The sequence below is a fragment of the Mirounga leonina genome, unplaced genomic scaffold (genome assembly GCF_011800145.1).
Source record: "Mirounga leonina isolate KUSES-001 unplaced genomic scaffold, KU_Mleo_1.0 Mir_171, whole genome shotgun sequence".
Classification (NCBI taxonomy): domain Eukaryota; kingdom Metazoa; phylum Chordata; class Mammalia; order Carnivora; family Phocidae; genus Mirounga; species Mirounga leonina.
This window is the reverse complement of record NW_023270436.1, coordinates 17,499,186-17,526,522: the sequence shown is the minus strand read 5'-3', so window position 1 is coordinate 17,526,522 and position 27,337 is coordinate 17,499,186. Positions and strand designations below refer to the sequence as shown.

The 27,337-nt window shown below is 48.3% G+C and overlaps 1 protein-coding gene across 4 annotated transcripts; it reads left to right on the top strand.

The window, feature by feature from the left end:
* Positions 1–27,337, top strand: USP30 (ubiquitin specific peptidase 30). 4 transcript variants are annotated; one of them, XM_035017202.1, is made up of 13 exons: positions 1–213; positions 3,570–3,679; positions 4,750–4,932; positions 9,736–9,839; positions 14,259–14,357; positions 14,964–15,006; positions 16,189–16,283; positions 20,838–20,897; positions 21,391–21,477; positions 22,013–22,141; positions 22,241–22,460; positions 24,282–24,402; positions 25,024–27,337. In XM_035017202.1, the coding sequence occupies exons 1-13, from the start codon at positions 131–133 to the stop codon at positions 25,286–25,288; spliced, it is 1,599 nt and encodes a 532-aa protein (XP_034873093.1). In that variant the 5' UTR covers positions 1–130; the 3' UTR covers positions 25,289–27,337. The 4 variants fall into 4 exon arrangements, with proteins under 4 accessions (XP_034873093.1, XP_034873092.1, XP_034873096.1 ...); XM_035017201.1 differs by having other exon boundaries at positions 14,961–15,006; XM_035017203.1 differs by having other exon boundaries at positions 131–213; positions 14,961–15,006; positions 22,061–22,141; positions 25,024–25,288.

Genomic DNA, 27,337 nt, shown 5'->3' with positions numbered 1-27,337 from the left:
ACTTCGTCCTACCTTCCCCGGAGGAGCTGGGACTGCGGCTGCGGGTTCCGCCGCCTCGAGAGCCCTGGGAGCCCTCCGTCCCGCGCGGTGGTAGCGGCGGGGGCGGCGGCGGGTCTCCCGCGCGGCCGCGATGCTGAGCTCCCGGGCTCAGGCGGCGATGACCGCGGCCGACCGGGCCATCCAGCGCTTCCTGCGGACCGGGGCGGCCGTCAGGTGAGCCTTGGGGGGCGGGGCGGCCGGAGAGGCCGGGGCCAGGGTCCCCAGCCTGCGCCTGCGGCGGCCTTTCCCGGCGCTGGCAGGGTCGCCAGGGCCGGAGCGAGCATTCCGGAGGCTTCTGCGGCGGGCTCGGTTGGAGGCCCAGGCCCCGAAGCGGGACGGCGGATGGGCCTCCAGGCCCTCCAGTTCTTCGGCAACGCCAATTCTGTCAGCCCTCCCCAGTTCTGCTAGCGCCCCAAATTCTCAGTGCCCTGCCCCCCACCTGCCAGTGCCTCCTCCAGTCCTGTCCTTGTCCCCAGAACTTCCAGACACCCTCAGGCTTGTCAAAGCCCCGAATTCTGCCAGTGCCCCTCAGGCCTCTCAGTGCCGCGCAGGCCTTCCAGGACCCCTTAATCCTTTCAGGGTACCCCCAATCCTTCTGGGCCCCCCGGTCTTGTCATTCCCTGGGCCGCCAGCGTTCCCCAGTCTTGCCAAGCGCCCCAATCCTGCCGTGGTTCTCACAGCCCTGCAAAGCGACCCAGGTCTGCTAGCCCTTCCCCCATTTTGTCAGTACCCCTATTCCTGTCATCCCCCTACCCCCCAGTTAAGCCAAGGATCCCTTACTCTGTGTGGGTCCTCAGTCTTATTAGTGAATCTCTATCTTGCAAGGGTCCCGGAACAGATCAGGATCCCTTAACCTGTAAAGGCTTCCAGTCCTGTTACGGTCTCCCATTCCTGCTAGGAACCCCAATAGTATGGGCCCCCAGTCCTGTCAGGGTCCCTATTTCCCTTTTCTTCATCCTCCCATGGGCTCCAGTCTTGAGAGCTGAACGCTGCACCCCCATTACTGACCCTAAATGACTGAGACCTGTTGCTCAGCCTAGCTGCTTTCCTCTGAAACTGGAGCAGGTTTAAAGAGCTTATTAGTCCAGGTCCGGGAGCTCTTAATGGCTATCCTGTCCAGTGCCCCCATTCTGTAGGTGGTAAACAGGCCTTCAGATGGCTTTGCCTGTGGCCCTCCAGCTGACCTCACAGTAGAGCTGGGGGAGAAGACAGATCTTTTTATTCCCAGACCCCACTGCTCTCCTTGTGTTGTCATTTTGCAGAGGAATGGGGGTTCCAGAGTCACCAAATTTCACTGGGCTTTTTTGTCCATACCTTGCTGAGGAACCTGGGCAAGTCCTCTCCCAACCCTTCAACACTGTCTTTCTGTTTCCCTCACGAGGTTTGTGGTTTTAAGCACAGACTTGGCATGAGTTCAGATCCACGCTGCCTCACTCACTTTGACCAAGTTGGCTACATCTCTAACGTGAAAATGAAGATGAAAAAAAAAAAAAAAAGAAAGAAAATGAAGATGATAGGGGCACCTGGGTGGCTCATTCGGTTAAGTGTCTGCCTTCAGCTCAGGTCATGATCCCAGGGTCCTGGGATCGAGCCCCGCCTCTGGCTCCTTGATCAGCAGGGGAGTCTGCTTCTCCCTCTCCCTCTGCCCCTTCTCCTGCTTGTGCTCGCACTCCCTCTCAAATAAATAAAAATCTTAAAAAAAAAAAAAAAGAAAAGAAAATGAAGATAATAGAACCTACCTGTGAGATTGTTTTCAGGATGAGATAAGATGATCACAGTGCCTGGCATAGAGTATGCACCCTTAAATATTAGTGTTTGCTTAGGGGATTTAAAGCAGTTGTAAAGTGCTGTAGAATTTCAATGATGGTTCTTTTTAACCTTTCCAGGCACTTTTGTTAATACACCTGTTGCGTACCTTTCCAAGCACTTTTGTTAATACACCTGTTGCGTGGAAGTCGGCACAATAAAGCACTAAGAAATTCAAGGATAACTTTCCCGAATGAAATTGAGATGATAATACTTAATAATCATAGCAGCTAATGTTTATTAAGCCCTTACCTTTGCTTCCTATGCCCTAGCGCTTGTTTGATTCTCAGAACTCCATGAGCTAGGTCTCATGGTCGTCCCCATTTTACAGGTGACAAAGCTGAGCCTGAGAAGCTAAAATGATCCTCTAAGGAATAGCAGAGCCAGAATCGAACCAGATTAATGCAGCGCCCGTTTCTTAACCAAGTTCTGTGTGCTTTCTGTTGACTCTGTCTTCAGAGAACAAAGATTTATTTGGAGGGCGCCTGGGTGGCTCAGTTGGTTAAGCAACTGCCTTCGGCTCAGGTCATGATCCTGGAGTCCCTGGATCGAGTCCCACATTGGGCTCCCTGCTCGGCAGGGAGTCTGCTTCTCCCTCTGACCCTCCCGCCTCTCATGTGCTCTCTCTCATTCTCTCTCTCTCAAATAAATAAATAAAATCTTTAAAAAAAAAAAAAAAGATTTATTTGGAATTCAGTTTCAGTTATGTATCATATTAGTTATGACATTAGGAAGATGTTGGTTTAGTGTTGACTGAGCTGAGCTCAAAACAATATTCATATGATCCAAATACTGGAATAAGAATATATTACACACACACACATACACATATCAAACACATGTATACAGGTATAACACATATATATATTCACACACATATCGTTTGTCTTATTTGGTGGAAATACAGAACTTTGTATAAAAACTGTTTTAAATTGCTTAAATGTCTTTATTTGTCGTAAAAGAATAACTTCAGTGCTTAAGTCAAGTCTCAAGAAATTTTGAATTCAGTAAAGATTTAGAAGATCATTTATGCCATTGTATGCCTCCTCCCTGTTTAATAATCTAAAAGATAAATTCATTTCTGTATGTTTTCTCCAGTATCCAGTCATTCAGTAAATACCGTTAGGGACCTCTTAGGTGCCAGGCTTGATCTAGAGACTTGGGATATGTCAGTGAGTAAAACAGACAAAGATCCCTGCCCGCAGGGACTTTGCTCTCCAGTGAGGGACACAGACAATAACCGTAGTTAATAAGTGAATGTTTATGGCAGAAGGTGGTAAAAAGAAGATGCAGAACTGGGTAGCAGGGACCAGGAATGCAGGTTCTCACTGTTGGTTAGAAGTGCACGGGAGGTGAGCGAGAGAGCCATGCAGTGATCCGGGGAGGGGGAGAGCATTCCAGGCAAAGGGAGTAGCCGTGCTAAGGCCCTGAGGTAGCCAGTGTGGTGCCAGTGTGGGAGGCAGAGTAAGGGGGGAGAACCTGGGCTCCCCCTCTGAGTGAGATGGGGCTTCTGTGCCCTGACTTAGGTTTTAAATCCTAATGTCTGAACATAGCTGATTTTCAAGACATAATCTTGTACTGTATGATGACTTCGACTTGAAAGTTAGGTGTTGGGTGGGCCAGTCGGTTACTTTGATGAAATGTTATTTCTTCGTACCTGTATCTGTATTTACACACGCTGTGTTTGTGATGAGGGAAGACAGTAAACCTGTTTTCCTTTCTAGGTATAAAGTCATGAAGAACTGGGGTGTTATAGGAGGAATTGCAGCTGCTCTTGCCGCAGGGATCTATGTGATTTGGGGTCCTATTACAGAAAGAAAGAAGCGTAGGAAAGGTAAGAATGAGGTCATTAACCCCGTCCACTGTCCCACAACAGTACAACAAGGGGTGGGCATTTTTTGTTCTCTTGTGTCTCCAGCTTTCAGGCAGTGCTTTCTTTTAAGCAGAAATTAATGACTCATTATTTTAGACCCTGTAGTGCAAAGATTTCTGTTCCCCCCGCTCAAATCTTGAGTTTGAGACATACTCTGTCACGAAAAATTTCACGTGGCTTAACTGTCTGACTGTTCTCCTTCATCTGGTGCTTGTATTGTTCAGCAGTGCGGCTGACTGATCGTGTGATACGTTTGTGGTCTCACTGCCGAGCTGCGAGTCAGCTAGGAAGAGTTTCCAGTTAGCGTCTTTAATACAAAATTCTATTTCCTTATTTTAAAACAAGCCCCCTTTTGTAAATGCTGCTCTCCCTGTGTTGATTAGAACAGCCACAACAAACAAACAAAAAAAGGGATCGGTATAGCAAAATGTTCATCGTTAAATCTGGGGGTGGTTATGATTGGAGGTGATGATATATCCTCTCTTCTTTTATGCATGTGTGAGAACTTTCCTAATAAAAAGTTTCTTGGAAAAGTTTCAGCAGAAAAGGGAAGTATGTCAGATTTTGTCGATCTCTCTGCAGAAAGACTGATCAGAATTGCTATGGTGGTGTCTTTTGCACTGATTACAAGAACAAAATCATTGTCCTGGGGAGCAACAAAAGAACGGTTGTTTTCTTCTGTTCTGACGTTGCTTTCTTATCAAAGGAGAGAGAGAGAGATGTTACGAAGTGTTTTGTACAAACCGTGCCAGACACCGTGGTGGCGGTCAGGAGTAACCCATGACAGGGGACCTGTCCTTCTGTCACTTCCAGTCTTCTGAAGGAGCAGCGCTGGGATCAGGCCTCCATACGGACAGAATGTCTGATCCCCCCCCCCCCCCCCGCCGCCGATGTCTGTGGATAAGGACTTTCTGAGATTGGGATTTTCAGTGTCAGGTTCCAGTGCAGAAAGTCTGGCTCCCAAATGGGAGAGAAAGAAAGAGCAGGTCCAATGTGATATGCTTTTCTCTTCTTCCCCTGACTTTTTTCAGGGCTGGTGCCTGGCCTTGTCAACCTAGGGAACACCTGCTTCATGAACTCCCTGCTGCAAGGCCTGTCTGCCTGCCCCGCTTTCATCAAGTGGCTGGAAGAGTTCACCACCCAGTACACCCGGGATCAGAAGGAGGCCCCCCCCCACCAGTATTTATCCTTAACGCTGTTGCACCTCCTCAAAGGTATCTAGCTGGGAACTTAAAGGGGATTGTGTGCATTTTGAAAACAGCAGCCCAAATGACAGGCAAAGGGCTAATAGCTTTTGTGTGAAAAAAGATCATGCAGGGCGCCTGGGTGGCTCAGTTGGTTAAGCGATTGCCTTCGGCTCAGGTCATGATCCTGGAGTCCCGGGATCGAGTCCCGCATCGGGCTCCCTGCTCGGCAAGGAGCCTGCTTCTCCCTCTGACCCTCCCCCCTCTCATGTGCTCTCTCTCTCTCATTCTCTCTCTCAAATAAATAAATAAAAAATCTTTAAAAAAAAAAAAAGATCATGCAGATCATCATGAAAAAAAAACAAAACACACTGAGGGCCCAGTAGATACAAACAGCTATTTAAAAAAAAAAAAATTTTAAGTTGTAACCATTTATTTTTAAAAATTATCAGTGTATTAGCAGCTTTTTAGGGAAGAGAACAAATCCACTGCCACTTAAGCATTTTGATTGTAAGAAGTCCTCTGGTTAATTAAAGTTTAGAAAAAAAGAAGCGTCTTAGCCCAAGAAATAAGGTGGTTCGCAGAAGAAATAGTACAGACTGTATTTAGGTAGATACGAAGAGTATCTAACGGGCACTCAAATACTCAACTTGGCCATCATCAAAGAAATAGAAATAACATAGCGGTGAGGTTATCGTTGTGTCGCCTGTCAGCAAAGACTGAAAACTCCACAGTCCTGCCCAGCTGTTGGACGACACGTCCAGACGTGCTGGTGGTGGTGTGACCCAGGGCCGGCTTTATGGAGAGCAGCTTGGAACGACACGGTGATAGCTTGCAAAGTGCTCAGTACCATCTGACCTAGGAATTCCGTTGACCATGACCGACGCTAGCCCGAAATGGCGTTGTAAGAGCAGATGAGCTCGGGAGTGGCTGGCCAGCTGCCCTGAGCTGGGGAATCACATGTATACAAGCTTGGCACGGGCCTGAAGCCGTCATCCATCCACCTTCATTTTTAAACCAGCTTTTTTGCCCGTAGAACTAGTTTTTCCTCCCATAACGTCTCTTAACGTCCCGAGAACATTCCACAGAACACGATTTGGGAAATGCTGTGATGTGCACAAAGATTTCCCAAGACCTGGTTACAAAGGAAGGCAGGGGAGGAGAGCGTGTGGGTGTCCCAACAGCAAAATGATTAAGCAGTCACTGGAATATTACATAGCCATTATGAATCCTCTTTGTCAAGTGTTTGTTGTTGTTGTTGTTGTTGTTGTTAATGTGGGAGAGGCATAGACTATAATGTTAAGTTTAAAAGAGCGTTGTTCGAAATATGTTGTAATTTGACTTCAGCAAAGCGACGATTTCCACGGATAAAGGCTGGACAGAAAAAGACCAAAATGTTTACTATGGCCATTTGACAGTTTGGAAACCTTAAAACAAAACAACCATATTTCTAAAGTTCTCAACAATAAGCACATATTACTCTCACAGTCAAAAAAAAATTGGATTTAGAAAACACTTGGCTCACTGTTGCTTCGTGGAGTCGTGTTCCCAGGTGATCTCAGCTTGACACAGAAAGCGAGTTCTGCTCTTCTGTATAACAGGCGAGTTGAAAGTAATTTCTTCTGCTCCCCTGTTTTAAACAAGTACCATCCCAGAGTGGAAAGCTGAAATGCGGGCAGTATAACGCAGGTTCAGGACGTGTCCTAGCGTGACTGCCAGTTCCCCTCTCTTCACACGCATGACCCACAGCTGGGAACCAGAGCCATGTGGGCAGCTACACCTGGAATCTAGGCTCCCTTCCCTGCCTCTGCTTTTCAGGGTCATTTATTTTGGTTTTTAGAGATAATTTTTACTTTCACAAGTAACGCATGAATACATTCTGCTGGTAAAAGGTAAAGCATCACGTGTAAGGCGACAGTTCCCTTTATCACTGCCCCACTCCTGTTCCCCTCATTTCTTTGCCAAAGTAAAATACAAGTGTATCCTTCCATACTGTTTCCTGTGCATTTTAATATGTTGCTAAGCACCCACAGAAATTACATATTGTTTCATTTATGTTTTTTCGTAACCAAATAGCATAATAATATCCGTGTTGGAGAAATGTCCGTTCCAGTACACGTAGCCGTACCTCATTCATTTCTTTCTCTTTGTGAGTGTATCGGTCTTATGTCTTCTGTGGGCTGCCTGCTCATTCCCATTGCCCAATTTTAAAAAATTGTGATAAAATATCCATAACATAAAATGTACCATCTTCACCATTTCTAAGTACACATTGGGTAGCATTGAGTACATTCACATTGTTGGGTAACCATACCCACTATTCTCTTCACCAGAACTTTTCCATCATCCCATCCTGAAACTCTGTATCCTTGAAGCAGTGACTTCCCATTCTCCTCGATCCCCAGACCCCAGAAACCACTGTCCTACTTTCTGTCTCTGTATCTCACAGAAGTGGGATCATACAGTATTTGTCCTTGTGGGTCTGGCTTTATTTCACTCAGCATAGTGTCCTTGAGGTTCATCCACGTTGTAGCATGGGTCAGAATTCCATTCCTTTTTAAGGCTTCGTATGAATAATACCCCATTGTGTGTACACACTGCATTTTGTTTGTCAATTCATAAGTCAAGAAACATTTGGGTGGTTTCCACCGTTGGCTATTGTGAATAATGCTGCTGGGCATGGGTGTACAAAGATCTACTCATGTCCCTGCTTTTAATTCTTTTGGGTATATACCTAGAAGCAGAATTACCGGATCAGCTGGTAAGTCTGTTTAGTTCTTTTAAGGGCTTGCCATACTGTTTTACGGGGCAGAGGTACCATTTTGCATTCCCCCCAACAGTGCACGCAGGGCTCCAGCTCTCCACATCCTTGCCAATGCTTGTTATTTAGTCTGTCTTTTTGATAGTAGCCATCATGGGTGTGAAGTGATCATCTCATTGTGGTTTTGATCCGCATTTCCCTACTGGTAAGTGATGTTGAGTAGGAGTCTTCATGTGTTTCTGGCCATTTGTATTGTTGTGGTTTTTTTGTGTTTGTTTCTATTTTATAAATGTCTACTCAAGTCCCTTGTCCATGTTTGAATTGGGATGTCTGCATTTTTATTGTTGTGTTTCGGGAGCTCTTAATATGTTCTGGATATCAATTCCTTATAGATATGTGATTTGCAGACCTCATTCCCTTTCACGTTGTCAAGATATTATTATTTAGCTATGTGCCTCCAGGGCCTTGTTGTCATAAACAGGCTACAGTGAATGTTCTTGTTTGTGCCCCTAGTGCGCACAAGCCTGTGTTTCCCTAGCATAGATCCTGGGAGAGTCAAATTGCTAGGATATAAATTGTAGGATGGGAAAAACAGTAGACATTGCCAGATCGCCCCACAGCATTTTAGGCTAAATTAGGCTAAGAGGGACATTAAAATTTTCCTTCAGAGGAGAAAAGCTAACCGATAGGCTGCCTGGGGAGCATAGGAGGAAGAAGGGAAGTACGGTTGCCTGCTTAACGGGCTCCCTTTGTTCTGGAGGGTAAAGGTCTGACCCCAGGCTATGGCCGCCCCGTTAAGGCGAGCCTTAGGACTTAGCACTGGCTAGCAGGGCTGCTGCTTCTCCCCAGGTTACCACCCCGAGTCACCACCACGTTCAGGTAGGGAAGGAGGTGGCATTGCTCAGAACCTCTGGAGTCAGAGCCAAAGGAATGTCTCAAGTTCACTAAGTGCAAATCAGAAGAACTAGGCTAGCTTAGTTTTCCCGGAGTTAATTGAACTTGGGAAGCTGCCCTGTGGTGGCAGGCCCCTGTATTTTTGGCTCCCGCACTCTAGAAGTACTGGCCCAGTGAAATATACTATGGAAGGGGGCGGGCAAGATCAGGAATCATAAAACTATGGCGCGTGCGCCACGTCTGCGCCACTGCCTGTTTTTGTCAATAAAGTTTTATTGAAACAGCCGTGCCCATTTACTTGCTCTTTACGGCTGCCGTGGTGTTACAGCAGCAGAGTTGAGTAGTTGCTGCAGAGCCCGCAAAGCCAGAAATGTCCCCTGTCTGACCCTTGACTGCAAAAGCGTGCCAACCCTTGATGTAGCTGTAATTATAATATAAACTCATAAGCCCCTCACACTTCTGTTTTTGTTCGTTAGGCTTGATTCCACTGATGACTGAAAAGTAAACTCAGGGGCGCCTGAGTGGCTCAGTCGGTTGAGTGTCTGGTTCTTGGTCTTGGCTCAGGTCTTGATCTCACGGTCATGAGTTCGAGCCTCGCGTTGGAATCTGTGCTGGGCGTGGAGCCTATGTAAAAAAAGAAAAAGAGGAGAGAAAAAAAAAGGGAAAGTAAACCACTCAGCAGCCCCCTTCAGGCTGCCATGTATGGCTTGCTGTTTTACCATGATAATCAGAAACTCCAGGGAGACGGACACAGGTGAAGGCCCTGTGGCCTCAGAGAGAGTCCTGTAGAGGGGAGTCAAGCACTGAGCGTGGGTTGGACTAGATGAATGTGTAAGGGCTCTCCCGCCCTCAGAACTGTGAGTAAAAACCATTTGATTCAGCAGGAATCTTGCAACAATTTATCAATGATGGAAATTCAAATAGCTGAAATCAGTTACTTCATTTAAATGCTACAGGCTCATGAAAAATCACGTTCATTCGGGAAACACGCAGTGCCTAACAGCCCTCTAAGCCTTGGGTAAGGCTACAAAGAGGAATAATGAAAGAGCTATAGTTCCAAGGTGAATTTTACAGTGAGATGCTTAATTAGCTTTGATACGTTGTGCGGGGCAGGTTTCCTGGTTTCTTGTTGTGCTAGTGATACAATCTAATAATTGCATTACCTTTTTGGTTCCCAGCTCTGTCCTGTCAAGAAGTCACCGACGATGAGGTCTTAGATGCAAGCTGCTTGTTGGATGTCTTAAGAATGTACAGATGGCAGATCTCTTCATTTGAAGAACAGGTGAACACCCCATTCAAAATCCTGCCCACTAATGTGCTGGGGCCTGAGCTGGCAACGAGGGCTGGAAACTAGCCTCGTTGCTGCAGCGTGAGGAATAAATGCCAGTGTCGACCTTGTACTTGCCTGGCCTGAGTGTACATTTCTGGGGCAGTTTAGGATTCTGGAACCAGATCATGAACTTTGTTCCTATTCTCCCGATCAGAGGAGAAAGACAGCTGTTTTTGTTTCTGTTTTTTTTTTTTTTTACCCAGTGAGTGGCAAGGTTAGCAGGATAGGGTTTGAACAGTTGTCAAAGAGCGATCTTCGTTTTCGTCCTTGAGTGACTTTGCACCTGGATCCTTCAGAGAGCAGCAGGTGGCTTTACCTTAGAAGCTTAGAGGTTCAGGTGAGACCCTTTTTTGAACCATACCCTTGTTTAAAGAAAAAAAAAATCATTTTTCGAGGCTAGATTACTTGAAGTGGCCCCTGACCTTGAGCAGCCGTCATGAGCAACCCCAGGGCCTTACACCAGCCCCTCGTACCCCCTTTCCTGCAACTACAGATTCACTGCCTTTTTTGGTCCCGACCACCCTCCTCCTCCTCAGACCGCTAGTATGGACGGTGAGTCTGAGGCCGAAGCTGAGACAGTGAAGTTGTAGGGATAGGTCATTTAGCTTCCAGTGATGTGCGGGTATGTCCTCCCTGGCCACATTCCTGGGCTGGCTTTGGCCAGCTTTGTGTTGGCTGCTTCTGCTTCCACCATCCAGACACAGGACCCAAGAAATGGGAGACGGCTTTTAGGCTCCCAAAAGCGTGGGACAGGAGTGAAAAGCATTTAAAAATGCTGGAAAGTGAGGTGGGAAAGCTCTCCAGCTGCCCTTATTTTATAGAGACTACCTCTGTTTCCATTTTAGTCTGAAGCTACGTAGGTGTTCCTTTTTAAACATGGTGTTGATGGTATCAACTTTCTTACAAGGCATCTCGATGAATCCCTTGTATATTGAAATGTTTTTCCATTTAGAAAATACTTACTGAATCCTCCTCTGGTAGCTGCCATGATTTAGCTGCATTTTCCTCTCTCTAACCTGAGAGAGTGACAGCGATTTAGCCCCAGAGACATCGAATACCTTGTCTAAGTCCCGCTCTTGTGTCAAGGATCCACTGACGCGCCAGTTCTCTTGGGCAGTGTTTCCAGCAGCCTCAGCCTGCAGCTGAGCCCCGCAGCTGTAGCATTCGAGGGAAAGAGGCGGGCATGGCTGGCCGCCGGCCTCTTCCTCTCTGAAGGCAGCCAGAGCTTCTGGCCCGGGGCCTTGTCCACATCTTCGTTATTCCTGATCCCGTCAGTCAACAGCAGACACTTTCCAGTGTCTGGAGCTAGAGCTCGTGGGGGATGTATCCGGCCAGGTGCTCGCCTCGTGTGAATTCTCCGAGTTCATCCTCACGGCAACCCCGTAAGGTCTCACTGTTACTGTCCCCATCTTGCAGATGAGAACACTGAGGTTCAGAGAAGCCCAAAGTCACACAGCTCCTTAAGTGGCAGAGGCAGGATTCGGGCCACTTGTGCTAAAGTGCACAGCGAAGCTCCACCCTCTTCTTCGAGGCATTCCTTTTGTCAAGGCCAAGTAGTTCCATGGCCGACAGTGATGGAATAGGGTTTAGGTCTGACTCCAGCCTGTCTTGGGATTCTTCTCCCTGGGGAACCCTTGTTCCTGCTTCAGATGCCTTGTCTGTGAGCCTCCCGGAAAAGCTGGTCCCCTTTCAGGCGGGAGCACCGCCACTGGATAAATAGCCAGGCGGCCCCATCTGCCCCTGGGTTGTGCGTCCCACGAGGGCCTTGCCTTATTTATCTTTGAACCTTTCATCATCCCTTGCTAACTGCCCTTCATGGCCTGGGAGGGGATTCTTGTATACGGGCCACAAATGTTTATGGAATGCCTGCCTCAGGCGGGGCCTGCCGAGGGCCTGGGCTTATGGTGGCAAACAGGACTTGCAGGGCTCCTGCTCACAGGAAGCTCCTGTTCTAGTGGAGGACTGTGGACAGTAAAGGGGTACCGCCAAGACAAGCGTGCTGACGTGCCAGTGTGAGTGTAGGGGGGCGTGCAGCTGGGGTGGGGGGCAAAAAGCAGTGGGGAGACTCCCTTAGGTAGGGAGGGCGCTCCTGGAGACGCGAGGTTTTTGCTGAGACCTGAAGTCTGAAAAGAAGGGAGGCCTGTGAGGAGCTGGGTGCAGAGTGTTCCAGACGGGCCTGCGCAGGGTGAGACCTTAAGGATGCCGCATTGGGGAAGGGCAAGGGGGCAGCGTGGCTGTGGCCAGGGGCAGGAGGGCAGCGGAGGGGAGGGGCTCAGGGCTTGGCAGGCCGCAGGTTGTGCAGGGCCCCGGGCGCTCTGCGCCGGAGCTGGGCTTCTGCTGTGTGTGCAGTGGGACCCACTGGCAGCCTTGTCCAGGGACTGCTGTGACCTGGTCTGTGTTTGAACAGGACATGCTGTCCCGGAGGGACCGAGGGACCGTAGTGGGGCAGAGGGAGCAGAGTGGAGGGTCGGGAGGCCGTTGCTGGTGTCCAGGCGGCCGATGGCCTGGCTCCGACTGGGGTTGAGGCAGGGGGGACGGAGAGTCCTCGGGATTTGGGGTGTGTGCTGGAGGTAGCTGCACCAGCAGGAGGTGGCGGGGGTGGGGGGGCGCTTCTTATGTCAGGGAGGGCCTTGCAGGAGGGTCTCCTTCAGGACGTGCCTTTTCAGCAGAAATTTGAAGGATGAGAAGGAGGCAACTGTGTGAAGACGGGGGCGGGCTCCTCAAGCCAGGGCGTGGGAAGAGCAGGCCCCGAGATGGGAATGTGTGTGCTGGCTCATGGGGCGGGAGGAGGCCCAGGGCGCAGGCCTGGTGAGCGAGGCAGGGAGGGCGAGGGGCCACATCAGGTCTTCGGGCTTTGTAGGCCGGCTGGGGGTGGAGACTTACCCACCAGGAAAAGCACTGGGAAGTTGAAAGCGGAAGAGGAAAGGCATCTGCCTCTTAAAAGATCACCCTGGTGACTGCAGGGAGAGCATAGCGGGCCAGTTCCTCCGGAATTCAGGGGAAGAGAGACCGACCCATCTCAGAAGAGCCAGGGATGGCTTTGGCTTTCGGGGAGAGCAGCCCCCTGCCATATGATGCAGCAATTCCACGTCCAGTGTATGCCCAAAAGAATTGAAAGCCAGGACTCCAGCGGGTACTTGTCCACCCATATACATAGCCGGTCATTCACAACAGCCAAAAGGTAGAAGCGGCCCGGTGTCCAGCAGCGCGTGAATGGATAAACAAAATGCGGTGTATGTGTGTGTACACATGCAGTAGAATATGGATACGTGTACGTACTTACGTATTCATATACACGCACGATGGAATATCATTCAACTTTACAAAGGAAGGAGATTCTGACACGTGCTACACCGTGGATGAGCTTTGCAGACGTTGAGCTCAGGGCAATAAGCCAGTCACGGAAGGACAAACACTGTATGATTCCTTATCCAAGTTTCCACAAGTGGCCCAATTGCTGGGGACAGAGAGAGGTGGCCGCCGGGGGCTGGGGGCTGGGGATGGGGAATCAGTATTTAATGGGGACAGAGTTTCGGTTGGGGAAGCTAGAGAAGTTCAGAGGATGGGTTGTGTTGATGGTCACACAACAGTGTGAATGTACTTAACCCAACAGGAGTGTATGCTTAAAAACAGTTAAAATGGCAGCTTGGATATCATGTGTGTACTTTACTGCAATAAAAAAGGAGTAGTCCGGTGGCATGGAGGCCAGGGCCATGTTGACAAAGCTGAAACAGGCTCAGAGACAGCTGGTGTGAAGGCAGTGCCCCCCCCCCCCTTTCCTTCTCTCTCCCTTTGGGCCCCTTAGTTGAGGGTCTTTGTTGTGAAAATGTCTGGGATATAAACTTGCATTTAATGGGCCGAACCTTGAGAAGGTGGAGAGCAGGGGCACCTGGGTGGCTCAGTTAGTTATGTGGCTGCCTTTGGCTCAGGTCACGATCCTGGGGTCCTGGGATCGAGCCCCGTGTTGAACTCTCTCCTCAGCGAGGAGTCTGCTTCTCCCTCTCCCTCTGCCTGCTGCTTTGCCTACTTGTGCTCTCTGTCTCTCTGTCAAATAAATAAATAAAATTTAAAAAAAAAAAGAGGGGTGCCTGGGGGGCTTAGTCGTTATGCATCTGCCTTCAGCTCAGGTCATGATCCCCGGGTCCTGGGATCGAGCCCTACATCGGGCTCCATGCTCGGCAAGAGGCCTGCCTCACCCTCTCCCCCTGCTTGTGTTCCCTCTCTCGCTGAGTTTCTCTCTGTCAAATGAATAAATAAAATCTTAAAAAAAAAAGGTGGAGCAAATTCTGCCCCGTTAGCTGCGGGGGGTCTGCCTGGTGGTGCACACAGGGCCCCCTCAGGCCTCTCTTAAGCTGCTTTGCCCTTTGACAGGATGCCCACGAGTTATTCCATGTCATTACCTCATCCCTGGAAGACGAGCGGGACCGGCAGCCCCGGGTCACCCATTTGTTTGATGTGCATTCCCTGGAGGTAAGCCCTTGGTATTTCCAAGACGTGTGTGGTTTGTGCATTTTCATAGGGATAGATAGAGAACACGAGTATAATCTTTGTACAACTCTAAACTCAAAAGTAAGTCTCAGTAAAAATCAAGAGTGGGCGTGGGGCTGGGGGATTGTCTTATGCTGCAAACTCTGCAATTGGTGACTTTGGTTAGGGGTGTCAAGGCTCTTTAAAATGATTCATTGCTGCAATTTGGGGTGGCTTTGAGAAGAAAAGGTATTTTTCCCCCTATTTAATACAGGGAACAAGGAGCGATAGGAATGCTAAATGAATCCTCATTTCCCTGGAACATGATAAATATTAGGGAGTTGATAAAAGTTAACTAATAAAGGGGTGGGGGGAAATATTCCAGAGAGAGGAAATGTGTTTTTCATTTGATGAAGGATTAGGTACAGTACCCAACCAGAGAGAATCATCAGGGCTACTTTCAGGATCTGGTTAAAAATTGGGTTTAAGTGGTGCAACCAGCAGAGAAACTTGTAAGCTTTAGGAGCAGGTGAGGGGGTTAAAAGGGATCGCAGCTGGGTTTTCAGTCTGTTTTTTTTTTTTTTTTTTTCTTTTTTTTCCCTACAGCAGCAGCCAGAAGTAACTCCTAAACAAATAACCTGCCGCACGAGAGGTAATCATTCCCCTCGAACTATAAGACGCAAGACGGGTACTTTTGAGATGTGACAATGATTTGCTTGTTTACAAAAACAATAACTTTTTTTCTGGGCACATCCAGTCCAATTTGAACTGTGTGTACTTGCAAAGGAACTTGGGTTTTAGAAATAGCTCTATCTTGTTCCCTTGGGCCATCTTGAATTGTTCCCTCACGCCTTGCTCAGTTTCCCGCCTGGAAAAAAAGTAACGGACTTATTTCTACTTCAAACAGGGGTTTCCTTTCTACCTTCTTGAATTGATCTTGTGAGGAGCTTCTTAGGCTGAAACTGTCATATCCTCAGCAAATGATCACAGTCCTCGTTAGAAGGAGATTGTTTTCTTAAGACCTAAACTTAAGGAAAAAAAAAAGGAAAGACACGTGAATTCCTTTGTGCATCAGTAGTAATAACAGTGATTATCTTTTGAGGCCCAAACTGTTTGCCAGGCACCATAGCATCTCATTTAAGCCTCACAGCAATGGTGCGAAGTTGATCGTGGGGATAATGGGTTAATCATTGCCCTCATTCCCAGTGAACAGAGGTTCACAGAGATGAAGTGACTTCCTGGGTCATAAAACTAATAAGAAGCAAAGCCAGGATAGAGCCCAGGGCCGCCTGACTCTAGGGCGTGTGTTTCTGACTAGCCTACCACGCTGTTGATTCCTCCAACTCCTGTCCTATCCAAAAAAAAAAAAAATCCAGTTTTTCAGAAGTTGCTTATTCTGATGATTTATAGAAGTTTATCTCACTTTCTGGAATGTTCCCTTGTGGTATCCTTCCTTGGACATCTCAAACATCTTAAGCGAATGTTTGTGAAAATACATTATTCAACACCAGTTCCTTTTTTATTTCATTTTTTTTTCCTTTCAAGATTTTATTTAAATTCAAGTTAGTGAACATATAGCATAAATTCCGTTTTTAAATGTGGCTGTACCCATTATACAGAAACCACATTTAAGGACTTGCATAAATTCTCCTGGGAAGGGGATGGGTTGCCTTTTTGATGGAAGTCAATAAGGAAAGCTATTTCAGTTTACTTCTCAGGAACATTTTTTTTCCTAAAGAGGGAGTTGCTATGAAATACTAAAAAGGAGGGTGAGTTTGGAGGTTGGTGCCAAAGGGCTCGAGGTGGCATAGCAAGACATGTTCTGTGTTTCCAGGCTCACCTCACCCCACGTCCAATCACTGGAAATCTCAGCATCCTTTCCATGGAAGGCTGACGAGCAACATGATCTGCAAACACTGTGAACACCAGGTAAATACAATACCAGCGCTTGATATTTTCTGGCGAGGTTTTCTTTCAAGTCGAGACTTGGGAAGCATCTAGAGAGTGTGGACTGATGTTGGTCGGTGGCGTTTGTGGTCACCTGGGCTCTGTGCACCTAGTGGACAGACCGCCTCCCTTTAGTCAGTGACCCTCGGGTGGCATCTTCTGCCCTGAGAGCAGCAGACCCACTGTGCACTGGCAGGAGCTGCGTCTCAAGGTTGGGTCTATACTGACAGTAGACACAACAGATTCTGTTGTTTGGTTGGGTTTTTGGGGTTTGGGGGGGTTTTGCTTTCAGCATTTTAAAATAATTTTTATTTGGAAAATTTCCAACATAAATACAAAAATAGAGAATTGTGTAACTATCACCTCGATCAATTTTAGGATATTGTCATCCTCCCCACCCCCACCAAAAAAAAAAACCCCGTGCCCATTAGCAGTTACTCTCCATTTCCCCCACTCTTCTAGCCTTAGGCGACCACTAACCTACTTTGTGTCTCTATAGTATTGCCTATTCTGGATATTTCATATGCACGGAACCATACAATACATGGTCCTTTGCGACTAGCTTCTTTCACTCAGCATCATGGTTTTCTTTTATTCCATTAATATGGTGAGTTGCAGTGATTGATTTTTCTAATGTTAAACTAGGCTTGTGTTTCTGCAGTAAACTCCACTTTATTGTGATGTACTTTTTTACATATATTACTGGATTTGGTTTGCTGATACTATCTAAAGGAGGTTAGTGTCCGTTTATGAGGAATATTGGTCTTAACAGTTTTCTCGTAATGTCTTGTCAGGTTTTGTTATGAGGATTATACCACCCTCATAGCATGAGCTGGGAAGTGTTCCTTCCCCCATTTCCTGAAGGACTTGGGTTTAGATCAGTATTGTTTCTTCCTTAAATATTTCCTAGAATTATCCATTTCTTTTTCTTTCTTTAGTTTTAGTTTTGCGGAATTTTTTATGAGACTTTGCTGTTAGGTACATACACATGTGCTAATTATGATGAGTTTACTCTCACTGTCTTGGTAAAATGTCCCTTTTTATCTCTGGTAAGACTCCTTGTCCTGGAGTCTATTTTGTCTGGTTAGTTTTCATCTGAGTGGTGTTTCTTTCTTCCCCTTTTTTTAAAAAATTTTATTTGTTTATTTATTTGAAAGAGAGAGAGCAGAGGGAGGGGCAGACGGAGAGGGAGAATCTCTCAAGCAGACTCACCGATGAGCGTGGAGCCTGATGCTAGGCTCCATCTCAACCCTGAGGTCGTGACCTGAGTCGAAATCAAGAGTCAGATGCTTAACCGACTAAGCCACCCAGGCGCCCCTAACTAGTGTTTCTATAGGATATCTCTTTCTGTTCTTTTATTTTTGACCTAACTTTGTCTTTGTATTTAGAGTGTGGCTTTTGTAGATAGCATTTGGGTTCAGTTTGACAATTTGCCTTTTAATTGGTGTGTTTTGTCCATTTACATTTAACATTTTTATGTGGTCGGATTTAGGTCTGCTAGTTCACTGTTTTCTATTTGTCTCATAATTTTTTGGTAACATTTCTTATATCTCTCTTGGCAACAAATTCATTTGGTTTTCATTTATATGAAAATGCTTCTCTTTTGCCTATTTTTTCCCCCCAAGAATAGTTTTGTTTGGTACAGATTGGGGGGTTGACAGTGTTGCTGTTGTTCAGGTTCGGTTTGATTTGGTTTGTTTTTTTGACTGAAGTCATTTGGTGCCTCTGTTTCCAATCATGGAGTCTCGTTAGGAAGCAGATGACTACGGAAGGGTCTCAGTTTATGGAGGGGAAGACGAAGCAGGCAGAGTCTGTGGTAGCGATTGCCTTGCATCATCTTACAGCACATGGAAACCTTACGTCCAGATGCCCCCCACCGCTGACTTGCTGTTTCATGATGGAGGGAGATGGAGGGGAAGATCTAGGTGGAGGGTAGTGCAGGAAATCAGATCTTCCCGAAGTCTCTACTCTCCACACCTTGCCCACTAGCTCTGAAAACCACATTGCTTCTTGAGCAGCCTGGCAGGGCCTGAAGGAGCCTCTCAGATGCACCACGGGCTCTCAGGCTGTGACCGGTGAATTTGCAGCAGTTGCACTCTCTCCTCGCTCCCCGCCGTTCTCCCCACCCCCACACACCCGCTCCTGGTTGTGCACCTCCTTCTGATCCCCACCACGGCCACCTGTTACGTGTGAAGCAGTCTACAGATTGCACTTGAGCATCAGGCAAAGAATAGCTGACACGTGACATGTGGCATCAAAGCAGGAAGATAGGCCTAGAAGCCTGTGCGGGAGGGTGACATCTTCCCTTCAGGGGCGAAGCCGAACCCTTGAAGGCCTTGTCTGCTCTTGAGCTTCCACCCCTGTTCCTGCCAGTCAGAGCCCCCCCCCCACCCCAAGGAAATGCGACTTGCCCAATGCCACAGAGCAGCAGAACCAGGGCCCTACCTCTCAGGGTCATTCTCTCTCCCAGCCTCACCCCCCCCCCATCATGGAGGGGGCGCCTGCACGCCTGCCTTGGTTACTTTCAGTTCGTCACTGTAAAGGTGTTGTTCTGTTGGCTTCTGGCCTCCACCTTTTCTGATGTACAGCCAGCATCATTCACGGCGCCCTCCTGTTCGTAGAGTGTCACTTTTCTCCCTCTGCCAGCTTATAAGATTTTCTCGCTACTTTTGAGTTTCAGCTGTCTGTGCACCCTGTGCCTAGGTGTCCTTTTCTTTGTATTTGCTTGGAATTTGCTGAATTTCATAAATCTGTACATTTATGTTTTTCATCAAATTTGCACATTTTTTTTGGCCATTATTTTTCCAAAAAATTTTATGCCCCATTCTCTACGTATTGGTCTGCTTGATATTGTTCCACAGCTCACTGAGGCTTAGTTCATTTTTCTTCAACCTCTTTCCTCCACGTTCTTCAAATTGGGTAATATCTATGGACTTATCTTCAAGTTCATGGACTCTTCTCCATCTTCGCTTTGCTTGTCCAGTGAACTTTTCTTTCTTTCCTTTTTTTTTTTTTTTAAGATTTTATTGATTTATTAGAGAGAGAGTGCCAGTACTGGAGGAGGGAGGGGCAGAGAGAGAAGGAGAAGCAGACTCCCTGCTGAACAGGGAGCCCGATGCGGGACTTGATCCCAGGACTCTGGGATCATGACCTGAGCCGAAGGCAGAGGCTTAACCAGCTGAGCCACCCAGGTGCCCCCCAGCGAACTTTTCATTTTAGTTATTGTTCTTAGTTGTATAATATCCATTTGGTTCTTTATAGTTTCCATTTATCTGCTGAGACTCTCCATTTGTCCCCCACCAGGACTAAATAACTGTCTTCCTTTGTGTCCTTGAGCTTATTTGCCATAATTCTTTTTAAGGTCCTTGTGCTAATTTCAGTATCCAGGTCATCCATAGGATCCTTCGCCATGGGTCACATTTTCCTCTTTGTGCTGTATGTCTAGTAATTTTTTTATTGCATATTTAACATTGTAGTAGAGACTTTGGATTCTGTTATGTTTCTCTGAAAAATAATGAATTCTGTTCTGATGTGCAGTTAACTTGGCTGAGCTCAAAGCCAAACTGTCTTCCCCACGTCAGGCAGCAAAATCTGCAGTTTTCTCAGCTTCTAGCTTCTGCTTTTTTGCCAGGCTCCTGGAGTTTCCCTGTGTAGGTGTGTTTGTGTGGGTGCGCACACACGCATGTGCGTGACTTGGAATTGGGCAGGGTTTATACATTGATCTGGGGGCTCATGCTCTTGGTGGCTCCCCTCTTTCTGGGATTTCCCCGAGCCTCTGCACCAGCCCTGAACTCTGTCTTCTGATACCTCCATCCTGTGAGACTGCAGCTTTTTGCCACCTGACACTGAACTGCAGAGACCCGGGAGTTCCCTCAAGCGAAAAGTTACACAATGCAAATCTCGCTGCAGAGTTCCTGTTTCCCAAGAGTTGACAGTAGCTCTCCAGTCGTCCAAATGGTTGTGTTTTGTTTTGGTCCAGAATTTATATGCATTATCTCAGGGAGAGCTAGTCTAGCCAAGCTACTCTGCCATCACCAAAAGCAGCCACTCTTACCCTATTTTATCATCTGGGTTTTTTTGCAGTTAATAACAGAACAGGCACATCTTTCCATACACTCACCCATTCCTCTACTGTGCTATTTTGAACAGAGCATGCTGTTCTGTGGACATGACGTAATTTATTTAATCATTCCCTAGAAATTTCAACTGTTCACATTTTGCTGTTATAAATAATGCCGGGATGAACATCCTCATAGTTTTGTCCATGGTTATTTCCTGAAGATAAAATTCCTACATTGCTGGGTCAGGTATGTTCTTTTACAGTTACCTTATAAGCTGTCCTTCAGTATCACTGTACCTCTGACGTTGACAGGGTTGTTTGTAATAGAATTTGCTTCTAGGTAGGTACACCGTGTTTCAATATGTCAGTGTTGGGCATCTAAATATTACACTGTTTCATAGGCATGTGTCTTCCCATCTCTAAAGCTCTGACTTGAACCTACGTCCTTTCTGGATTTTCTGCAATGTTTGTTTCAGAGTCCTGTTCGATTTGATACCTTCGACAGCCTTTCACTGAGTATTCCAGCTGCCACGTGGGTATGTACCGAGCGATGGTTTTTTTGGGGTCCGTTTTGGAGACATTCAAATCCGAACGGGCTTTGAGACATGTTGTGTAGCCAAGGTACTATGCATTACTCAGACACATGGTTGGCTGAACCTGTCTTGGTTGTAATGTGTGGTACCATGGCCTGATCTGGCGGGAGAAGAAAGTGGATGGTTTTTCTCTGGCTGCAGGAATTTCGGTTTTCAACACACACACGTATTAACCTCAAATTCAAAGATCTCTAAAACAGTGTGGGAGTCCATAAGTTTCTGCAGTGTTACGTACATCCTCATAGCCTTGAATCCGCCCATAATAGCAAGTCTAGGATGCTTTGAGCTCCACGTTTGCTCAGGGAACGTCCAATTGCATCTATGAAGCTTTATTGCCCATATAAGCAAAAATAAAGCTCTGGGATCACATTGCCTTCTGTTAATAGTTTCCCTGTAATTGAATTGTAATCATGAATTTTGTTTTCTGGTGCTAAAGGGGCATCCACTGACCTTGGACCACTGCCTTCACCACTTTATCTCATCCGAATCTGTGCGGGACGTCGTATGTGACAACTGTACGCAGGTAAGCCTCTAATGTCCGGTGTCACCCCCCAGCGGGCCTGTGTGTCCCGATGCAGCACCTCTCACACCACCGCTCACCGCTCGCCTGAGCTCCTCTGACTATACCCAGGGGGGCTTTTCGGCCACAGCCACGTAACCTGGCTAGGAAATTGGTAGCTCTTCCCCAGATGGGTTCACTTCATCTGCAGAATAGTTAAAGAAAAACCCTGAGTGCTGTGCTTTGAGACAGGACCTCCCTCCCCCCCACCCCCCGACCGACACTCACCTGCCTGACTCCCCTGAGCATTTGTGTGTCATCCTCTGAAGAGGAACCGTGGGCAGAATTTCTGAGGACACAGAACAAAATAGATGATGCGCCACAGCAGAGTTCCTGCATCGCACTGTCATTTCTCTTGTCCCCACTGTCACTGTTACTTAACGATTAAAACAGTGAGAACGACTCACAATTAACTGGGCAGCTGAGCTCCTTTCGCAGGTCAAAGTCAGGTGCCAACTGAATACAGGTGTAACACCAACCTGGCTGTGGCCCTCCCCAGATGTTACACTTCAAGAACTTCTGCAGAGCGATCTTTCTCTTACTTCAGATCGAAGCCAGAGGGACGTTGAATGGGGAGAAGGTGGAACACCAGAGGACCACCTTTGTTAAACAGCTGAAACTAGGCAAGGTGAGCCCCCCCCACACGCCTTGTTGGCTTTGCCCTCGGGGACCCCTGTGTCCCGCCCCCGACACTCAGCCACGTCCGGTTTCTCTCCTGTCCCTGCAGCTCCCTCAGTGTCTGTGCATCCACCTGCAGCGGCTGAGCTGGTCCAGCCATGGCACACCCCTGAAGCGGCATGAGCACGTGCAGTTCAACGAGTTCCTGATGATGGACATCTATAAGTATCACCTCCTCGGGCACAGACCTGGTCAGCACAGCCCCAAGCCCAGTGAGACCGTGGGGCCCACCCTGGACCTGCAGGACGGGCCGGCTGCCCCCAGATCAGGTGTGTGCCCAAGGGGCTAACACACGGAACTTACAGCACAGGGAAAAGGAATTTGGTGTCACCACCTTCTGGGGCCCTTATGCCACGAGGGGAGCTAGTCCAGCGGTTGCTTAAGTTCTTGAGAATAGCAGGCTTGGGGGTACGGGAGGGAAGATTCCTTAAAAGAGGTTAAACTTACATAGTAACGAGGTGTATGGTTTTAAAAATGGTATCACAGTTGAAAAAATACGGGAAGAAAAACTTAAGATTGCTGACAGAAGGGTAATTGGCTCCTAGCATTCCAATGAATTTCTTCCCCCACCCCACCCTGTAGGGTCATGTCATTTATAAAGATGTGGGGAGGAAAAGTTCTGGCTAAGGATCATGTCCTCGTTACTGAGTTCCTTACTGATCTAGCTCCACTGCTCTCCTCACTTGAGACTAATTACCGAGTCGGGCCCCCCGGGAGCAGGTGGCTCTTACTGCCCCCGGTCTTGGCTGAGGGGAAAATCGAGGCCCCAGGAAGTGAAATGACTGGTCACAGAGCAAACATCAGTCCACTGGGAGGACGGGCACCAGAAGGCAGCGTTGGGCAGTTTTTAAAAGCTATCTTTTCTAACGCCTTGAGTTCTTTAGAATTACATAGACCAGGAAAACCCACCGACTCTGAGGGCTCCGAGCCTAGACTCCCTGTCCGTACCTGCTCCCAGTCAAGCCGGAGGCCTGGCTTCCCCGCACCCCGGATGCTCCTGACTTAGCGTCCCTTGCTGCTTTTATTCTTTCTCGCCTCTACGGTTGCGTGGCCTGGCAGGACACCATTCACGGGGAGACTGTATTTTGCCTTTTTTCAGCAGATCAGTAGACGAACGTCAGAGCAGCCATGGTGTGAAGAGGGCTCAGTCTTCGGACCGCCTCACCCTGGATCCCTGCTCCCCCGGCCGCATGTCGCAGCATGCTCGCTGTGGCTCCTGTACGGCCCACAGGGGCCTGCTGGGTACTCACAGGGCCCCGCACAGGGCACTTGAAAGGGCAAGAGAGGTCAAGATATCCTTCGTTATTTTACCTACACCCATCAACATTTATCAACACGGTTACGTGTTGGTATTCTTTAGAAGCTGGCAATTAAAGAATAGAGAATGTTGAGGTCCGTGGTTCTCATCAGGGAGTTTTGTCCCCCAGGAGACATGGGGCAGTGGCTGGTGGCATTTTTGGCTGTCACAACCAAGGAGACGGGTGTTACTGGCATCAGGTGGGTAGAGGCCAGGGATGCTGTGAAACCTCCTACGATGCCCAGGACAGCCCCACAACCAAGAGTTAACCCAGCCCACGTGTCAGTAGTGGGAGTTGAGAAACACTGGTTTAGGTTGAAATGCCAGTAAATTAGCTACAGCTTAACTCTGGCGCATCTTTAGCAAACAGGGACGGGGGCTGCAAGATTCACGAAGCTGTCAAAGTGAGCCGCAGACCAGGAGTTAGACCCGCTTTTCCTACTCGGGATTAAGAAAGTCAAGGACAAAAAGGTAGGGGCGCCTGGGTTAAGCTTCTGCCTTCAGCTCAGGTCATGATCCCGGGGTCCTGGGATCGAGCCCCATGTTGGGCTCCCTGCTCAGTGGGGGGCCTGCTTCTCCCTCTCCCCCTGTTCCCTCTCTCTCTCTCTCTCTCAAATAAATAAATAAAATCTGGAAAAAAAGGACAAAAAGGTAGGAATCAATCCAACACAAAATGAATTTGTTTTTCTCTTTGCAGCATTGTTGGGGAGTTAAACTCAAGGTAATGGAGGGCACGGTGTGTTCTCCTACAGCCACTGTTGTGGTAATTGCCTTGGGCCTTTTTCTCTTGCAGTTCTGGATCAGCCCGGGGGCCCGAAAACACACATTTTTATGAATGGAGCCTGCTCCCCATCTTTATTGCCCCCGCTGCCAGGCCCGATGCCCTTCCCGCTCCCGGTGGTTCCTGACTACAGGTGAGCCGCCCTGGAGAAGCACAGTCTTCATTTCTCATAGCTCCTGGTTCTCTTGGTTTCCAGAATTAGCTTTGCACAGAAATGGATGACAATGCAGACATTTTTCTTTCATCTTCAGGTGTAATTTCACTATTACACATTCCTGTTTATTTTTGTCCCAACTGGAAAGCATTTAAAAATAAGAATTCTAGGGCGCCTGGGTGGCTCAGTCGGTTAAGCGACTGCCTTCGGCTCAGGTCGTGATCCTGGAGTCCCGGGATCGAGTCCCGCATCGGGCTCCCTGCTCAGCGGGGAGTCTGCTTCTCCCTCTGGCCCTCCCCTCTCTCATGTGCTCTCTCTCTCATTCTCTCTGTCTCAAATAAATAAATAAAATCTTTAAAAAAATAAAAATAAAAAAATAAGAATTCTAGAAGTACGTAAAATTTAAATATATGCGTTCTGTGTATGTATGTGGGAATGCATCAGTCTGCATTTTAAGGGTCGTGTAGTGGTCACTCGTATGGAGGTACCCTCTATCAGTCCCCCATCACCGAACAGCTAGGATTCTTTCACTTTTTGGTTTTGCCCATGACCCTTCTTTTTTGTATCTGTAAATGGCTTGCATGTGTTCCTCCCATTCAGCTCCTCCACGTACCTCTTCCGGCTGATGGCGGTTGTGGTCCACCACGGGGACATGCACTCGGGACACTTCGTGACCTACCGACGGTCCCCGCCGTCGGCCAAGAACCCTCTTTCAACCAGCAACCAGTGGCTGTGGATCTCCGACGACACGGTCCGCAAGGCCAGCCTGCAGGAGGTCCTGTCCTCCAGCGCCTACCTGCTGTTTTACGAGCGTGTTCTCTCCACGATGCAGCCCCAGGGCCGGGAGTACAGGTGCGAAGAATGACGGCCCTGCCCCAGAGCCGATGGCACTGTCCACGTGGGCCGGGAGCCAGGCAAGGTCTGGCTGTGTGTGCGTGCGCAGGTGGCCCCGCCAGGGTCCTCAGCCTTCGGTGTGTCCTCAGAGCGGGCTCCCTGCAGGAGCGCTGGCCCCCAGTTCAGACCGCATCTGGCCCCCTGAACAGCTCCGGGGGCGTGCGCTGGGTGGTGTCCTCGCTCTGCCGCGACCATTCGTTCTTGGATCGTCTTTTTACTCACCCGATGCCGGTAATTAAAAGAAACCCGGTTCTGGAAGCCACCTTTTTTATATTCGGCTATGTTAGGTGTTCTCAGAGGGGAGGTCGCCTTGTCTAATCCTCCAGTCGGTTTCAGCAGAGATCTTTTATTTTTAATAAGCAGGCCCCCCAAACTGGTGAAATTATTAAAGGCAACAATTTGGAAGAAAAAGTGCCTTTCACTTTCGATTGCTTTCGTAGCACGTCCGTTCTGGAAAATACACATTGTCTAAGAGTCCTCTGAACAACTTTTGAGAAGAGCTCTGCTCCTTGCAAGTTTCTCCGCGGAGAGCAACAGGACTCCTAAAAGACGCCTGAAGAACACCCGCCTTCTCTTTTTGTGGGTCTTTTCTAATCTTTGGATTCTTTCTGTCATCAAAGTGCACCTGCCAAATCTGCCCCCCCACCCCCACCCCGGGGTGGGGGGGATTCTTCCGCTGCTCCGCCAGCTGTGAGCTGCTTCCCGCTTGCTCTTACTGCCGGCACACTGGACGGGAGACGTGACGATGGTCTGTCATCCACCTGCGTGAACAGTGGGCACGGGGCAGCGTCCGTGCCGACCACTGCACCTCCTCTGCTCTGGACAAAGCCAGTTTTTACACGACATCCCCACCCCCCCGTGGACGGTTATTTCTAACCCTGCCGCCCCTGCAGTGCTCCCGAGGTTCACAGGTGCAGCTGGGGGCTGTGTGAGATTCAGGGGCTGGGGTCTGGAAGGGCACTGACCGCAGGGCCACAGTCGGACTCCCTCGTTTGGCAAGGGTAGGCTTAGGCTCAGCGAGCATCCAAACCCCAGCCCTTTCCACAAAAAAGAAGAAAGTTTTCAATTTGTAAAAAACGTATCCTTACAGCTGATCATCTAGTACTGTCATTTGCTTATAGGTCCATACTCTACATTTATTGTACAAAGACTGTACTGAGCATTCTCTTCCCTCTTGGGAGAAGGCTCATGGACGCAGCCCAGCACCACAGGAAGTTTGAGGACACAGTGGTATCTATGTTCTAGCTAGGTTTTTTTATTAAAAAAAATTCAAACGGACTCTTCAGAGTTAAGATTTGGAATTTGAACTTTCTAAAAGGTCACCCGAGGTGAGGCTGAGAACGGGGCTTCCCCTGGGGGGGTGGGCTGGCAGACGCTGCTAGACCAGGCCTGGGTGTCCGCAAAGAGCGCAAGGGGCCCGGGTGATCGCCGTCCCGCCGGGCCCAGCACGCACCCCGAGGACTCACAACTCTCGACCGACTGAACGTACCATGGAAGGTTCTCCGGGCCCCGGACGTCCGGGAGAGAGGAGCAGCGTGAAGCGTCCTTCCCGGTTCCGTTGCAGGCCCTGGCTTTGATGTTGCCTCGAGTACAGCTGTTTTGCCTGAGTCCGGGGGACAAACACCCGATGATGTGACCCTTACACCGTGCTGCAAAACTAGCTTTCAGTAACTGCTCTTCTGCCGCCGTTTCCCCTTTGAAATCTGCTGTTAAAGAGATGCCGGGCCCGGAACGGTCAGCTGTAAGCTGATGGCGGGTCAGAGGCTGGGGTGGCCATGCACGGTCTCTGACCCGGACTTAAAGCTGACATCCTCATTTTGTAAATTATTAGGCATTAAGTAGCAGCCACCTCATCTTTCTAGCTTTAAGTTATTTACAGAGCGGCTTCTCTGGGCAAAAACCTAAGTTAAACTAGTAGTTTATGCCATAATAACTTCTGATTTATGTATTTGCTAAAGGTACCTTTTGTATCTGCTGTGTATTATAGTAATAAAAGAATCTTTTTGTTAGGAAAAAAAAA

What these genes read in the sequence shown, in the direction of transcription:
- USP30 (XM_035017201.1), top strand. Translation starts at nt 131, where the DNA reads ATGCTGAGCTCCCGGGCTCAGGCGGCGATGACCGCGGCCGACCGGGCC. An exon ending in GTATTCCAGCTGCCACGTGG is followed by an intron (nt 20,898 to 21,390) that starts GTATGTACCGAG and finishes CTGGTGCTAAAG; the next exon opens with GGGCATCCACTGACCTTGGA. An exon ending in AACAGCTGAAACTAGGCAAG is followed by an intron (nt 22,142 to 22,240) that starts GTGAGCCCCCCC and finishes CTGTCCCTGCAG; the next exon opens with CTCCCTCAGTGTCTGTGCAT.